The sequence below is a fragment of the Tasmannia lanceolata genome, unplaced genomic scaffold (assembly GCF_043159265.1).
Source record: "Tasmannia lanceolata isolate RefF3 unplaced genomic scaffold, GAP_Taslan_0.1 ptg000003l, whole genome shotgun sequence".
Classification (NCBI taxonomy): domain Eukaryota; kingdom Viridiplantae; phylum Streptophyta; class Magnoliopsida; order Canellales; family Winteraceae; genus Tasmannia; species Tasmannia lanceolata.
In genome coordinates this window covers 14,587,227-14,604,535 of record NW_027518680.1, presented here as the reverse complement: position 1 = coordinate 14,604,535, position 17,309 = coordinate 14,587,227, and the positions used below count along the sequence as shown (strand labels likewise).

The 17,309-nt window shown below is 36.5% G+C and overlaps 1 protein-coding gene across 1 annotated transcript; it reads left to right on the top strand.

The window, feature by feature from the left end:
- Window positions 1–1,702: 1,702 nt before the first annotated feature.
- Window positions 1,703–7,037, top strand: LOC143852233 (auxin-responsive protein IAA6-like). Its single transcript, XM_077361629.1, has 6 exons — window positions 1,703–2,013; window positions 2,757–3,310; window positions 4,172–4,437; window positions 4,761–4,908; window positions 6,174–6,238; window positions 6,758–7,037. Exons 2-6 carry the CDS (start codon window positions 2,760–2,762, stop codon window positions 6,805–6,807), a joined length of 1,080 nt encoding a protein of 359 aa, XP_077217744.1. The 5' UTR covers window positions 1,703–2,013; window positions 2,757–2,759; the 3' UTR covers window positions 6,808–7,037.
- Window positions 7,038–17,309: the final 10,272 nt, after the last annotated feature.

Below are 17,309 nucleotides of genomic sequence, written 5' to 3'. Positions count from 1 at the left end.
GCCCTAAAATATTAGAGTTTTTGTGCAAATCATTATAATGATGTGAATGAAGACAAATAAAACTCCTTGCTCTGTTTGGATGCTAGGTTTTTTTTGTTCCCAGGATTTATGTGGGTAAAGTTTTAGTGGTCACATCAGCTTTTTCTTGCTGACATCAGCAAAATCTTCTCTTGAAAATGGTGTTCTCTCTTTCTCTCTCTACCCTCTCTCTCCACTCATCATAATATCTTTCTCTAATTAATACTTGTCCCCTCTTTTGTCTCCTACCTTTACCCACATAAATCCCAGGTAAAAAAAAAACCCGGCATCCAAACAGAGCATAAATGGAGGGTTTATGTTGATAAATCAACAAGTGTTTGAATCAAACCCCAATTTTTAGTTTTCAAATATGAAAACCCTAATTTTCAGTAGGGGAAGATGAGGACATTTTGGTATTTTCCTCACGCCGTCAGCTCCGTCAGGTTAAAAAAACCCAATGAAACCATTGGGGGTCTCCTTGTAGCTTTTAAAACTTTTGATGTGAAGCTGAATGTGTCTGAAACCACAGGGGTCTAAGTGTATTGTTTTTAAAAATATTAAAAGACATCCACGCTGGAATATACGTGTTGGAGCTTTCAACTGTTTCATCCCGGTTACTTGAAGAAGGAGCCGAGGGCAATTTGGTAATTATGAAAATCCGATCTTTTGCCGAGGAAACGTCCTTGAGAAAGCAAAAGCCAAGATCATGGGATCTGCATGTTTTAATTGCACGAACCCTGCAAAAATGGATCATGCAAATCTTCTCCTCTGTATTTACTAAACAGTCTAAAAAACACATTCCTCAATTTTTTTATTAGAACTCCTCTTTTTATTAATATCAAAAAGTTCAATTTAATCAGGGTTTAAGCACTAGGGTTTAACCTGAACCGCTATATTATGCAGTACAATGTTTTGATAATTGCACTAACTCTACTTGTCGGTTCTACTTGAAACAATAAGACATGAGTTATCTATCAAAACATGGTATTGGCACTACTGTGTTTTGATAATCTTGTCTTTTCCTATTTAATCAGCAACCAGAGACATGATGAGTTGTTTAAAATAATAAGAGACATGATGAGTTAGTGCGAGAGCTTTAGGAAACTGTAATATTTTTTGACAGTTGTTTAAATAATAAGAGACATGATGAGTTAGTGCAGTTATCAAAACTTGGTTTTAGCACAGTGTTTTGATAATTGCACCAAGTCATCTTGTCTTTTCTTATTTAATTAACTCATTAGTGTTTTTTTTGGAAACTGTGAAATTCTTCGACAGTTGTTTAAATAATAAGAGACATGATGATGAGTTAGTGAAGTTATCAAAACATGGTATTGGCACTACTGTGTTTTGATAATAGCACTAAATCATCTTGTCTTTTCCTATTTAATCAGCTACGAGGGACATGATGAGTAATCATAAAATGGTGTTGGCACTACCGAGTTTTGATAATTGCACCAAACTCATCTTGTCTTATTTAATTGGATGATGAGAGTCTTTTGGAAACTGAAATATTCTTTGACTGCTGTTTAAACAATAAAAGACAGCTGTTTAAATAATAAAAGACATGATGAGTTAGTGCAGTCATCAAAACATGGTAGTGCCAATACCAATAGCCTATATTATTTTGTGTTTTATATGTAAAAGGGAGAAGAAAAAGCCAATTTCCAACTATATAGACAGAGTGAAAGAGTTTGGGGTTATGTTCTCTTTTTCGTATGGGCACGCTTCCTCTCCTGTCATCCTTGCGTGAGCAAAGCTCTAATTCCGTTTTGGGTTTGGTTTTTGAGTGAAGGAATCTGTGTGTTCTTTTTCCCCTTTTAATCTGCAAAGAGGAAATAGAACCAACATAAAAGAAAAGCAGGGGAGGGAAAAATCACCACCTTTTGCTTGTCTGCCTCTCTTTAAAGTTGGTTTTGGTGAGATTAATGGTGGTGTTCCTCATCTGGGTTTCTGTTTTTGTGGAGTTTGGTTGAAGGATTTTGATAGTACTAGAAGGTGGGTTTAAATCTACCCTGCCACCTTACTCTTCTGCCTTTTGTTTTTTGGTTTTTCATTTAGTAGGAATTTTTGAGGTTATTTGATCTGGGTTTTATTTGGGTTTGATGAGAGCATGTTTTTCTTCCCAAAAAGGAGTTGATCTTCCTCTGATTTTTTTTTTTTTTTTTGCATATTTTTTTATGTTCTTTCGTGGTTATAGCTTTTTAGTGTGTTTTCTAAGTTGGGTCTTATCATTTCCTCTTTTTCCATTGAGAGCTGAACTATAAGCTAGTTTGTTTCTTTGGTTGTTTCCATAATCTTTGCTTTTTAGTGTGTTTTCTAAGTTGGGTCTTGCCATTTCTTCTTTTGTTTGTTATTGTGGTTGTTTGCATAATATTTACTTTTTAGGAGTAGTAGTTTTTTTTTGTTTGGGCAGTGATATTTCCCTCCCCTCTGATGGATATTCCCCCCCCTTTAACAGTTTTCGTTAATGAAGGGGTGGAGAAGCAACCGTTAACTCCAAAAGCATAAAAGTTAACGATTTCTGTTCAAGGGGGGGAATATCACTCCCCTTGTTTTTTCATAATCTTTTTAGTGTGTTTTCTAAGTTGGGTCTTGTCATTTCCTCTTCTTCCATTGAGACTTGCTAGTTTGTTATTTTGGTTCTTTCACAATCTTTGCTTTTTAGGGGTTGGAGTTCGTTCAACTTTAAGGTTATTTTTTTAATCTGGGTTTGTTCTATGTCCTGTCTTTTTCTGTAGAAAATGGAGAAAGATTCAAAGAAAGAAGAATACTGCCAACAGTTTCATGATTTCATTTCTAATGAGAAAGATAGAGCTGAGGAGAAAAAGCTAGAGCTTAGGCTTGGCCCTCCTGGAGATTGGTTACATGAACAAAATGCAAGCAATAGTAAAGAAAGAGATGAATCTCTTCTCTCTCTTCGGTATTTTTCTAAGGTTCCCCAAAACATTAATCCTTCAGCTGGTGCTCCCCAAAACATTAATCCTTCAGCTGGTGCAAAGAGAGGGTTTTTAGATACAGTTGAAAAAGAAATTTGTGGGTCTGTGATAAATAGTAATGGGAACCAAAACCAGAAACTTTCTTCACAAAAACCAGCCCATTTGTTTCCTCCTAATTGGTCTTTACCATCTCCTTCAACTTTCCAGCAAAATCCAACTTTTTTAGGGTTTCAATCTATCCAAAGCCTGCCAGTTTTGGCTAAGGAATCCTCACAGGCAAATGGAACAAAAGTAAAGCTGCAGAGTCATGAGACCAAACCTGCAAATTCGGCTGCTGTCAACAACACTCAGACAAGGTACACTGCCACAAAAATTTTCTTGGAAAAAGTTTTTCTTGGAATTTTTTTCATACCACAATTTAGAGGGAAATGATTGTTTATGGTTGATTTAGTGGGATATTAGCATAAATTGAAGGTCCCTCTAAGTAAAAATTGAATAGGGTGGGTTTAAGTTATCTTTTTCTTGTTTAAAAAGGTGGAAAATTTTTGGGTGGAAATCTTCAAATGGGTTGCAAACATGGTACAATTTTTTTTTATATTTTTCTCTCTCTTTGTGGTAAACCATAGCTTTATATTGTACATCTTCAAATGGGTTGCAAACATGTTACAATTTTTTTTTATCTCTTATGGTATACCAAAGCTACTTGTATTTCTCTGTTTATAGTTTTTTTCTTGAGTTGGTGGAAATCTTCAAATGGGTTGCACTTGCAAACATGGTACAATTATTTTTTTAATAGTTTTATCTCTCCTATGGTAAAACAAAGCTTTATATTGGACATTCTGGATTTGATTCAAACAGGGCCTAAGATTAGTTGTTGTGGTGGTCCTGGCCTTTTTTTTTTCTTTTTTGAAATTGTCAGATGTTGCTGGTGCTAGCTATATTTTTCTCTTTATTTGGTTGAAATCTTCAAATGGGTTGCAAACATGTTACCATTTTTTTGTAGTTTTATCTCTCCTTATGGTAAATCAAAGCTTTATTTTGGACATTCTGGATTTGATTCATGCATATTTGTTTATTTGGATCATTAATTTCTATTCCTCAAAAGAGTATCTGTGAAATTTTTTATTTCCCTTCTATGAGCTGCTCATCTATTCAATGTGTCTGTATTGTATGGAAATTGTTAGTTGATTTTGTGATTTTGTTTTTGCCATAAACAGAACTGCCTCTGTTCGTGTTGTTGGGTGGCCTCCAATTCGTTCCTTTAGGAAGAATCTTGCAAGTAGCTCTTCAAAACCACCTCCTAATTCACACAATAGAGACTCTGATGTGAACAAAGAAAAACCCGATATCGTTAAAAAAGGTTTGTTTGTGAAGATTAACATGGATGGAGTCCCAATTGGGAGAAAAATCGATCTGAAGGCTTATGACAGCTATGAGAAACTCTCTTGTGCGGTAGATGAACTATTCAGAGGCCTTCTTGCAGGTTATTTACGTTTATTTGCTCAGTAAAGATACTCTAGCAATGAGATGGAATTTTGTTAGCTCATCTTTTATAGTCTTTTATGCATTATATATGGGAATGGAACTAATTGAGATGTTTTTTTTTTTTTTTAATTTTCTGTTTTTTAAAGAAGTTACTTGCATAAAGTTTTTTCCATTTATATTATAATAGATCTGTTCTATTCTTTTGTCTGTTATTGTTGGGATTTTCTGCATGTTATGTACATGGAGATTTATATTTAATTTGAAAATTGAAGAACAGAGATGGGTGTCCTTAATTTCATCTATTTTATATTCTCTTTCCAGCTCAACGAGATTCTACTGCGGCTGGAAATCAGAAAAAGGCAGAAGAAATATTGGAGATTACAGGTTTATTAGATGGGAGTGGGGAATATACTTTGGTTTATGAAGATAATGAAGGTGATAGAATGTTGGTTGGGGATGTTCCATGGGAGTAAGTATTTCTAACTGCATGTTCCCTGTCATTTTATATAATATTTATTCACAGCTGTGTATTTGTTCAAAATCTTAATTTGTTTTCAGGGGGTGTAACTTGGGTCGGGTTGAGGCCAACTTTAAGGCAACACATCTATCTGGTTTTTTTTTTTTTTTTTGGAAATCGGATTGTTTTGGGTCGGCCTAGGTCAAAACCAGAAAAACATACGGAAAATAAAATAAAATCTAATCCTAAGATTTTGAAAATCATGATAAAATTAGCGGACGGAGTCGGGTTTAACTCGGGTCAGATTGTCCAAGGTCTCAACCATAGTCCAACCGGAAATTAAATCATGCTGGCTTTTCCCAATCCAAACCCAACCAACTCGTGAAAATGCCAACCCAACCCGAGCCTAAATAATGTTGAACCTGTTGGGTCCAGGTTGAGCACAGTCCAAGTTGTACCCCCTACTGTTTTCTCTATATAGTATACTCTACCTTACTTGAATATATGAAAAAAGGGAATCATATTTTCTCTTTTCCTTTTGCAACATGTTCATAGACTGTCAATCAATGGAAAGTGTCTTTGTTCTTGTCTTTTTATCATCTCCAGGGTATGGAACATAGAACAGTTCCTTTGTTTTCTTCTGTTTCTTTTTAATCATTTGCAGAAACAGCCAAAACAAGGCACATCATCCTACCTAAAATTGTTTGTTTTTTTCTTCTTCACATTAACTATCGAGTGAGGAATGATAGAATATTACATATTATTCAGTGTCCAGTATATCAGACATAGTCTAATCTAACCTCAGATCATGGATCTCAAGGTGGAGTGAACATTGTTTCATAGATTATACACTAAACAATGGTGTATAGTGCTGTTCATTATAGTTCCTCATTAAGTTAATCCATTTTATTTTATTTTATTTTATTTTTTTTGAATTTTTTGAGTAGTAGTTAATCCATTTGTATATGTTGACGAGTAACAATTTCCTAGTTTTGTGACTGGAGATTTTGTCAAATTGGGTTTTTAAGCTTGAACTGCAGTATCAAAGCTTTGAAATTTGAATCAGGTTCTTCTTTTCTGAATGCATGAACCGTATTTAAGTATAGTAATTAAATGAAACAATTTTTATATGTTGCCAAATAATAACTTTTCTAATTTTGTGACCAAGTAGGTTCTTCTCAATAAAGCTGTGATAATTTTTAAGTATAGTAATTAATCAAAACTTTGAAGTTGAATCTGATTATCTTTTTCTGACTTTTTTTGTGAACGTTTTGCAGAATGTTTGTGACATCCGTGAAGAGGTTGCGCGTTTTGAAGAGCTCTGAGCTTTCCACATTACGTCGTGAGTTACTCAATCACCTCAATATCAACTCATTTCATTTCTCTGCAACATAGTTTGCAGTACAGAGGACCAGTTCACAATGGTTTCGGGGAGAGTACTTCAAATGAAGCTTACCCAGTCATTTACCATTCATTTCTAGAAGTATCTTAAGTTTAGCAAACTGGCTTGAGATCCTTCTTGTAATAGCGAAACTATGTTGAGATTTTGATAACCATTTAATTTTGAGTCCAATAATCAGTTTTGGACTTATAAGCCCTGTTCGTTTGAGATTATGACAACCAACGGTGATCCCCTAAACCGATTATTGAACTCAAAATTAATGTAATTCGAGTCCAATAATCGGTTTGGGGGCTCACCATCTCAAACGAACAGGGCCATAATGGGTTCCCATAATCCAAATTATACAGGGCTTAAGTGATGGTGTAAAGTTAGTTATCCTGATTGTTACTTTTAATGCTTTTGTTATATGTTGTAGCTGATTCTAACTCTGATTCATATGGTTATGTTTGTTCTTCACAGTTGGTAGCAGTAAACAGGGAAAAACAACACCAGATTCTGGAGTGAGGTGAAGAAATAGGAGGGTTTTCTTGATCTGGGTTTTTGCATGTGCAATGTGCTTCTGTCTAATTGTATGGGGTTTTGTTCTTGGAGATTGGATTTGGTTTTAATTTCCTTTTCCATATGGGGAGTTTGTAAAAAAGAAAGAACCAACACCCATATGGGTTTTAAAAAGGCTTTCAGGAAAATATATTAGTATTTGGGTGGCATATATATGCACTCTCTTATACAGTTATACTTACATCATGCTTGTTTATATAGGGAAATGATATCTGTCCTCTATGTTCTATTAGGAGTACAAGGCAAACATGTAATTGTAGTGTCACGACGCCCCAAACCACCACCATGGCTTGGAACATAAGAGCGCCACACACCTGTAAAGTAAACTCTACATGCATGCAAGGCTAAAATATACAGAATCATGCTCAAAACTATAATAAATCAAATCTGTAATCCTTTCATCAACTAAGTAATTCTGAGTATCAATCTCTCACTCTCAAACCCAAACACTGAATAAATGAATAAGAACCCTGTCCAAATACTACTCGCTCAACAAACTAAGAATAAAGTAAAATCTCTCTCCACATGGTAATCCTCTCTCGCCGCTCCAACTTCAAGCTGGAATCATGCCTCAGGATCTTAAATTTATAAACCACGGGTGAGCCAAAGCTCATGTGAAGTACTAAGAACTATACTAACAGATAGAATATCAATAACGGAGATGATCAAAAGCAAATGATCATAATCAGATTTCAGATGGTATTTCGATACAAATATCAATGTCTGGGTTCAAAAAGAGCCTAGTTTATTATTATTTAGAAATTCGATCGTCGACAGTTTGTCAGTGTATTATGCATTCCCTACCGACACGGGTCCAGAATTGGCCAATAGTTCAGAGTAGTTCAGTCTGAATTGGCCAATAGTTTAGAGAAGTTCAGTCTGCCAATGTATTATGCATTCCCCACTGGCATGGGTCGAGAAATAAACTTAAGCTTCCCAAGAATTTTCAATATTCAATGGTTTGATATTCAATAGTGAGTTTCAAGTCAATAGGGGGGAGGGGGTTTGTACCCTCAAACATTCAGAATCGATAATATACTGGTCTCATAATTTAATTTGAGATATGAATATTAATAATCTAATACAGGTGGAAATCAAAAGAATCAATAAGCATCTCAAGAGGGTTTGCAAATACCCCATTAGAGTAATCCCTATTACTCACCTCAATCACGTTTTCGCAGCTGGGTCAGTCTCTAAGTCGTTTTTCAATTCCCTATGGTTAATACTAAGGGAGTTTCACAATCAATCTCTATTGGATTTATCCTTGTATTAACTAAATGGTCTCAGTCGATTCAATCATAATTGGATCTTAGAAACAAGTCAAAATAATTGACCCAAAATTCAGAATAAAATAAGTAAATTTTCATATTTTGGTGGATTCGGACGCTCGAACAGGGTCTTCGGACGTCCGAACACATTCTTCGGAAGACCCTTCAAAACGTCTCTAAGAATTTCCGAAGAAATTCGGGCTCTCGGGTTTTTCAAACTCTTCACCTTCGGGCGCCCGGATCGGATGTCAGAACACCCCTTCGGCATCCGAATATCTCTCTTCGGGCCTCCGATATTCGTGGGCTGGGTTTTCTTCCCGAGGTTGCGAGTCGCAGATTTTCTACCTGATTTCCCACAAACTTCAAAGGGCCATAACTTGTTCTTTTGAAGTCTGTTTCGCGCGAGGTTGGATCCGACAGACTCCATTTGATGAGGAGATTCCATCAAACCTAATTTCACGCATAAATACCCAATAAACAGAGATCACATCGAAGCCCTAAGATCTAGGTCAAATTATAAATTCCCAATTCCAATACCATAATGTATTGATCTTGAATTTGTTGGGGATCAAGGAACTATATGATCCGTAAGAAGTCTAAGAACGACTGTACAATTCGTTTCTAACACTATTCAACATTGAAATCTTCTTCTTTTACTTACACTATTCATCTTTTCAAGTTTTTAACACTCAAAATCGTAATAGAGTGTAGATCTTACCTCGATTTGCGTTTTCCAATCTTGGTTCTTGGTTCTCCTCTCATTCTCCAGGAAACCTCTTTCTTGGGCCGCAGAAATGATTGGGGTTTGCTTTAGTCTCCTAGATCTCAACAAAGTTTTTATTTATAGGTTTCTTAAGAGAGCCCTAATCAAAGCCAACTCCTTAAGACAAAAAATGCCCCTTTCTAATTACAGGGGGACAAATTTTGTTTAGGGTGTATTTGGGGTAATTCTTGTAGGGACTGAAGAAACAAAACAAAGAACATATAAATTATAAGGGATTTGCTAGGGACTATTGCAGAAGGCATTCCGCAGACGGGCTGTAGCATGAGATCATCAACACAGGCTAAGATTTTTGTGTTATTCAATTAATTCATATGAGGTGGCTGCTCTCATGCAACAGCTTGTCCGCGAAATGTCTTCTGCTATGGTCCCCGGCAAATATAAAAGATGCAATACTCTCCCAAAATTGGAGGGATCGGGGAAAAAGAAATTGCATGTATAGGAAAGGAGACAAGGATTCGCGGTCAAGAAGACGACTCTCTATACAGGATTCACTACACTCCCTCTCAAGCTAAGGGTGAAGATCCGTAACCCCCCAACTTGGAAGTCTAAGCATGAAATTGATCATGCTCAAGTGGTTTTGTAATATAACTGTGGTAGGGCTATACTTTGTAACAAGATATCCGGATTTTATTTTTTCTCGAACTAAATGACAATCTAATTCATTATATACTTGGTTCGCCAAAAATAGGGTCGGATGCAATGTGAACCGCAACTTGGCTGTCACAGTAGAGATGCATAGATTGAGAATGTTAGATACCAAGATTATGAATCACATATTTGAACCAGGCCAACTCGCCAAAAGTAGTAGTAATCATAGAGCGGTATTTGGCGTCTGCATGTGAACTGTGAAACTACCAGTAACTCCAAAAGCTTAAGCTGATGGAGATAGCGTTATTTAATCTTTTATACTTTAACACTCCCCCTCACGTGTGGCCTCTCTTTCTAGGGTTGGCATGGCACATGTGATCCCCCTTTTGGGATTGGCCATTCCATGTGGATTTTTGCTATCCGGGGGGTTTGAACTCAGGACCTTTGGTTTGATACCATGTGAAACTACCAGTTACTCCAATAGCTTAAGCTCTTGAAGAGGCGTTATTTACTCTTTTATACTTAAACATTTATAATTTAACATGAACGGACAGTGGGTTGCTTCTTAGCACGTAAAGAATATGGACTTCGGAAGAAAGGGTTATATATATATATATATATATATATATATATATATCTTGGAATACCACTGGGCAACTAGTCCAATCAGAATCAAAATGTAGTGAAGTGCAAATACTTTCATGTAACAAAATACTAAAGTCGGATGTCCTTTTAAGATATTGTAAAGAGGAATGCTAAACTCAGGGGTGCCCTTGCAAAAAACGAATGAAAGGGCGCACTCAGTGGTTGCATGCCATCGGAGTGAATTTAGAGTTCTTTGCATTTTTTTTACCAGCCTTTTGGGATTTAATCATGTATGGACATGATAGATTTGGGATGGCGTTGCATAAATTGGCTTGAGTTGAACAACAGAAAATATAATGTCTGTATGCATAATGGTGCGATATATAAGTCTTCCAACCAAATGGTTGTAAGAGTTGTGATTCTTTAAGAGGTCTCCTTAATTATCAAGCAAACATGTTTGTTGTTCCTCCATTGGAAAATTAACTGGTCAGCAACTGAGAAACCTTGTTTCATTCAAAATCTAAAGAATGTACTTTTGCTGGCAAAGAAATATTCCTTTACCAGAGCAAGCCACCTCCATACCAAGGACAAATTTTAGAGTTCCAAGATCCTTAATATGGAATCCCGTGTGGAGTTTCTTTCAATCGAAGGATGGCAAATCATCATTTCTAGTTATGATCACATTGTCCACCTACGTGAGGACAACACTAATAAAATTGTCGATGTTTAAGAGTAATAAGAGAATAATCTCCAATTGACTGAGTGAACCCAGCTTCTCAAAGGGCAATAAAAAATTTGGCCAAACGTTGTTGAGAAGCTTGTTTGAATCCATATAAGGATTTGTGTAGTCGGCAAATACGGATCTCCCCCGTGTGCACACACATATAACTTCAAATAAATTCCCATGCAAAAACACATTATTAACATCTAATTGATGCAGTTTTCAATTTTTAGTTGAAGCAATAGCCCTCACTTTGAGTGGAGTGTAGCCCTTGGCCACCGAGCATGCCTTGTAGCGTTCAATTGTCCCATTAAACATTTACTTGGTATTTGATCTTATAGGCCCATTTGCAACAAATGGATCTTTTTCCTTTATGTACAGGCTGCAAGGTCTGAGTTATATTGTCCTCAGAGCCTGAAGTTCATTTTCCATGGCAGTTTGCCAATGAGCATACTTGTCGACAAGTTGATAGGAAGTGGGTTCTTCATGTGAGTAAATATTAACTAAAGAGCTTTATATGCAAAGAAAAATTTATGAAATGGTAAATACGAGATTAAAGGATAGAGAATGCCTATGTTGGTAGACAATTCAAGAAAACTAATTGGCATAAGTAGAACCAGAATAGGGCTGTATGTATGCGAATTGTTGCATATATGTAATCCTTAAATAATTAGGTAGAACATGAGACCTTCGAAGTCAATTGATAGAAGGATTAGTAGTAGGATGTTGGTAAGGAATAATAGGTGTGGAAGAGGGAACAGATGAAGAGAGTGGCGATGGTTGAGTGGTAGCACATGCACTCAGTATCATGTAAGGTAAATGGCTAGGGTAGTTGGGGTGTTGGTTGTATGGTGCTTTCATCATTAAGATGAGATGGTAGAGATGGAAAAATGGATGGTCAATGAAGAGAAGACAACTTGTTGTTTTGGTGAGGGGAATCAATGAATACAAAACATTTAGCTCTCTGGTAAAAATTTGTTCTGACAACATTGTTATTGCGAGTAAAACAATGACCCAAAAAAAACGTAAATGATCATATTTGGGTTTGTTTTTGGGTAACTTTTGATGAATTGTAAGCTCAGGTAAAACCTGAGGGCATACGGTTAATCAAGTACTTTGTTGCGGTCAATACACATTCAACACAAACCAGATGTGAAGATGGGCTTGGAGATGCAATGCACATGCCACTTTTAGGAATTGCCCTTGCTTGCATTCCAAAACCTCATTTTGCTGATGACTGAATAATAGTATGCTGATATATAAGTCCTTGTTCATGAAGGAAATCCATTATTTTTCTGAATTTTGCCAACAACACAAGTTTAGAGTTGTGAATTCTAATGTGCGCAGCGTAATAGGTGTATTGTTTTCATTAGGGAAACAAATAAGTTTAGAGTTTGGAGCATAAACAAATAAGCAGTGTAATGGTTAGACCCATTACAAAATGATCATAAACATGCGTTGACTGCAAATGTGATAGTAAATCTTTGTTGGCTCCACATGTGCATGTGATGAGTGACATAGGATGCAAGTTCATCCCATAAAGTTTTCAATGTAGTGAAATAGGTAGAAACTGTCATTTGTTCTTGACCGAAGGTAGCTATAGATCTTTTTAACTCTTAAACCATTGGGCAATTCCCTTGAGAAAAACGTTCCCCCATGTCAAGCCAAATCTCATTAACATTGCCATCACAACTTACGCTGTCGGCAATATCAGCAGAGACATTGTTGAGCAACCATGATCATGTTACTCACTGTTCCCGTGTTGTTACAAGTTTTTTTTTTTTTTTTAATGACGTTGGGTATCCCCTCCCCACTTTGTAGAGTGGGACTAATTCCCTCCGGATTTACGCAATCACCCGTAAACCATGCGCATCGGGTAAGCCCAGGGGGATTCGAACTCTCATCTCTTGGAGCATACCCAAGACTCTACGCCAAAGAGCCACACCTGTACGGGCTTCGTTACTAGTGTTTATAGAGACTCCCATCAACAAATCAAAGTTTATTTCTCTGCAAAGATGACTACGTGTTCGTTCTCTCCGCGATAACTTATATATAGAATACAATGCAATCCAGAATATTTTTTTTGATGGGCAATCCAGAAATTTTAGTGAGCGGGAGCAAAACAAAGAAAATATAAAGGATGCAATACAATTCCAAAATTGGAGGGATTGAGAAAACGGACAAAAGAAGGAAAGACAATTACAGGTACAGATAAGGAGTCCAGGCCCTAGACGACCTCTTCTTAATACTCTCCCTTGTTTTGACAGTACATAATAAAGTCATAAAAAACAAAGGGAAATGAACAAAGGGAAATGATTTCTGCGCTTCAGTGTTTTGATAAACATGAGCTCAAATTTTTGTCGTGTAGCATTTAAAGGCCTGTCAGATGAATATTACGGTTCTCAAAAAGCTCTTAAAGCCCTTAAATACTACAAACATGTGGAGCTCATGTTTATCAAAACATTGGAGCGGTGAAATCATTTCCCAAAATAAATTAGAAAAAGTACAAAATAAAGAGAAGAGTGCCACTACTCAAACAAGGAAGTGAGTGCATATTTTAGGAGAGCAGTATTGCCTCTTAGGTGTGGAGAAGTTGGCAAGTCCCACACATTGAAGACCTACCCGCTGTTAACTTGCCAATTTCTCCAAATAGCTTAAGTTGTTGGAGAAAGGCGTTATTTATCGTTTATACTTTAACATTCTCCCGCAGGTGTGGCCCACTTGGCAAACACATGGCACATGTGGTCCCACTTTGGGCTGACCATTGCATGTGGATTTTCGCTATCCGGGAGGTTTGAACTCGGGACCTTTGGCTCTGATACCATGTTAACTTACCAACTTCTCCAATAGCTTAAGCTGTTGGAGAAAGGCATTATTTATCTTTTATACTTTAACGCCCGCAATTGGAAGTATTAGAAATGAATGTTCCATGGAAATTCTTACTATTCCATGGAAAGTGCGAAATTTTCCAAAAAACCAGTTTTTTATATTGTTTGGTTGCTTTTGTTGGAAAACCTTGTTTCTCGTTCCTTTTCTGTCTGCTCATGTGGGACCCTTTTTGAGCCATTGCACTTTTTGCCTCAAAATGAGTGGAAAGTACTGTAATCCCTCTAAAAGCAAGTATCACTTGATAAATTTGATACCCATTTTCATTGCAGTTCACTTTTCAAGCACTTTTGACAACCAAACACCCTCAATTCTCTACTTCACTTTCCCCCTTGGAAAACAAACAAACAAACTCTCGATGACTGCCGTTCACTTTGTTTGGATGTTTTTATGTGGAAGTTGAAGTAAAATGATGTTATTTTCTAAGTAAAAAAACAAAGTAGATGTAAAAATCATGTTTACTTTCTCTTTCCTCTTGATTTATGGCAAAACTTAAAAGGCTATCACTTTGAAAATTCCTACTGGACAAGGATAGTGGAATGAAAAACCAAACTTCTACTAGAAATGAAAAAATGATGACATTTTACTTTATTTTCCTAGATAGACACTATTTTAGTGGCAACCAAACGCTATGTTTGGATGCCAATTGCAAGGGAGCCTTGAGCAATCCCCAAGCAAAAAAATGCACTTTTTGGTGTTTGTTTGCCAATTTATCATCACAATCTATGGAGACTACAAGACATGAATGATAGTTGATTATTGCTTATCTGGTGATGTGGCACCCATGAACTCTCCTAATACCCTGCATGCCTCATTTCTCCTAAATGGTGGAATTCTTCAAGTAGAATCTCTCTCTCTCTCTCTCTCTCTCTCTCTCTCTCTCTATATATATATATATATATATATATATATATATATATGGGGGCAATATTTTTAGTCGTCCGACTAGAGAACCTTCTCCAGTCCGCTGCCCAAAAACACAGTGGGCCTACATTGTTTGGATGATCCAAAGCACTCATTTGATAGGCCCTAACATAGATAGGGTGTGCCCAAAAAATCAGCTTTATTGGATCATCCTAACTCTTTGATTTGTGGAGTTAAAAAATGAACAGATTTGTAGAATTTAATACCCGTCCATTTTAACCTCTACAAATTGTAGGGTTCGGATGATCCTATGGAGCTGATTTTTTGGGCACACCCTATCCATGTCAGGGCCTATCAAATGACTTCTTAGGATCACCCAAACAATGTGGGCCCCCATTGTTTTTATGGCCGACGGACTAGATAACTTTTCTAGTCGGCCGACTAGAAACACTTTTCTCATATATATATATATATATATATGAGGAAATGAAGTATGTGCAGCTGCATATATAAGCTATCTGTGCATGGCTCACAAACCATAGTGGGGGCCACATTTTTTGGGGGGGATCCAAAGCATTCATTTGGAAGCCCTTCCATGGATAGCGCGTATACCAAAAATCAGGGATCATCCTAATCCAATCGAAGTTGGAGGGGAAAATGGACAGACACTGTTTCTGCCTATTTTTTCCCTTTACAAATGGCAGGGTTAGGATGATCCTATAGGGCTGATTTTTGGTACACACACTATCCATGGAAAGGCCTTTCAAATGAATGCTTTGGATCCCCCAAAAAATGTGGCCCTCACTATGGTTTGTGAGCCATGCACAAATAGCTTATATATATATATATATATATATATATATATATATATATATATGTGTGTGTGTATATGAGAATAGAGTTCCTAAGGTGTCACCTCATATAGCTTATATGAGGTGGCGCTCACAAAACATAAGGGGCCCACATTTTTGGGGTGATCGAAACCACTCATTTGAAAGGCCCTTAGATGGATATGGTGCCTACAAAAAATCAGGTCCATAGGATCATCCTAACCCTTCCATTTATGGATGTTAAAAATGGGCAGATTTATGGAGGTTTATACCCATCCATTTCAACATCTACAAATGGAAGGGTTAGGATGATCCTATGAAGTTGATTTTTTGGGCACACCCTATCTATGTGAGGGCCTATCAAATGAATGCTTTAGATCATCCAAACAAAGTGGGCCCCTTATGTTTTTAAGCGCCACCTCATATAAGCTATATGAGGTGACACCTTAGGAACTCTATTCTCATATATATATATATGTTCTCTTTCTATAAATTGGTAAATGACATACCCTACTATTACTTATACGAGATTGGCAACCAAACACTACTTATCACTATTCTACCAGGTAAATCCTATGTAGATCAAACATTACAAAAGTTTATCTCCTCCCTATTGACTACTTATACCACTAATCTATATGGTAACCATCAGCATCCAAACAGAGCGATGTGATCTAAGAAAAGGAAAATGAAGGGAAGTTTGGTCATGGAAGATGTGAAAGGTTTGGGGCCCTTAAGGGACATGAATGACAAAGAGAGAGAGAAGAGTTGATAGGGGACAGGACTTGGAATGAATTTGAAGACTTCTTACGGATGATCATGAGAGGATAGATATTAGGCATAGTCCTTTTGGATATTCAATGGGGGTAAAAAGAATATTCCGAGGAAAGATTTATCCGTTGTTTGTTTTGGATTTTGAGAACCGACTACGAACCGAAAACAGATAATTGGACTCAAAATTACATTTGTTTGTTATTGAGTCCAAAACTGATTGTTGGACCCAAATTTATGTTTAATGTTGAGTCCAATAATCACTTTTAGACTAACGATTGGTTCTCAAAATCCAAAACAAATAGGGCCTTATTTTTAAGTCCAATAATTAGTTTTGGACTCACAATCGGTTCTTCAAAATCCAAAAACAATCAGGACCTTAGGGATTTCAATAATTTGGCATTTGTAGGGATTGATTAAGCACTTCCATCTTTCATAACAATCAATTGGGACAATTCAATAACCAATTTCATGGATCAAGACCATCATCTCAAGGCAATCAACGATGGGAACTCATTAGCGGATTGACTTGCTTGGTGTTTATTTCCTTTTAACATTTCATGCAGCACATGGTATCCTATCACCCTCTTTTTTACAAACGTTCATAAATATCAGATTGAACAAAAATATGTTGTTCGATCATGAACCAACCAAGACCAACGATTGGTTCGATCAAGACCAAACCAATCACAAATATCTTTTCTTAAATAATATTAGTAAATTATTGAAGTATGTGTAATTTTTTTATAATGACTGGAATATTTTTAACATAGTACCCTCCAAATTGTGGAGATTCTTGTCCCTCTTCAAATTTTTAAACATCCTTTTGCACCCAAAATTTTAAAATATTAGGATTGTTTCAATGGAGAAATTTTTGGTGCATAATATATCTACAATTTGGATCATTGAAAAATTGGTTCCCTAGATTGCAAGAAAAGTATTTCTTGTGGACTTAGCCAACTTGGTACATAATATATATATAATAATTAACATTGTTTGTGGCCACATTTTATATGGTATTAGAGAGTATTAATTATCAGATAAGTGGTCTTTCTCTCCTGCCCCAACCCTTTAATTGCGTGGTACTTCTTTCGTCCGACTCTCTGTCCTTGTCCTGCTCACATTTCTTGTGCATCTAGTTTTTATTCACGCCTGT

Excerpts from the sequence above, each read along its gene's own strand:
- LOC143852233 (XM_077361629.1), top strand. The coding sequence starts at position 2,760 with ATGGAGAAAGATTCAAAGAAAGAAGAATACTGCCAACAGTTTCATGAT. Across the intron at positions 4,438-4,760 it reads ATTCAGAGGCCTTCTTGCAG|CTCAACGAGATTCTACTGCG; the intron begins GTTATTTACGTT and ends TTCTCTTTCCAG. Across the intron at positions 6,239-6,757 it reads TGAGCTTTCCACATTACGTC|TTGGTAGCAGTAAACAGGGA; the intron begins GTGAGTTACTCA and ends TGTTCTTCACAG.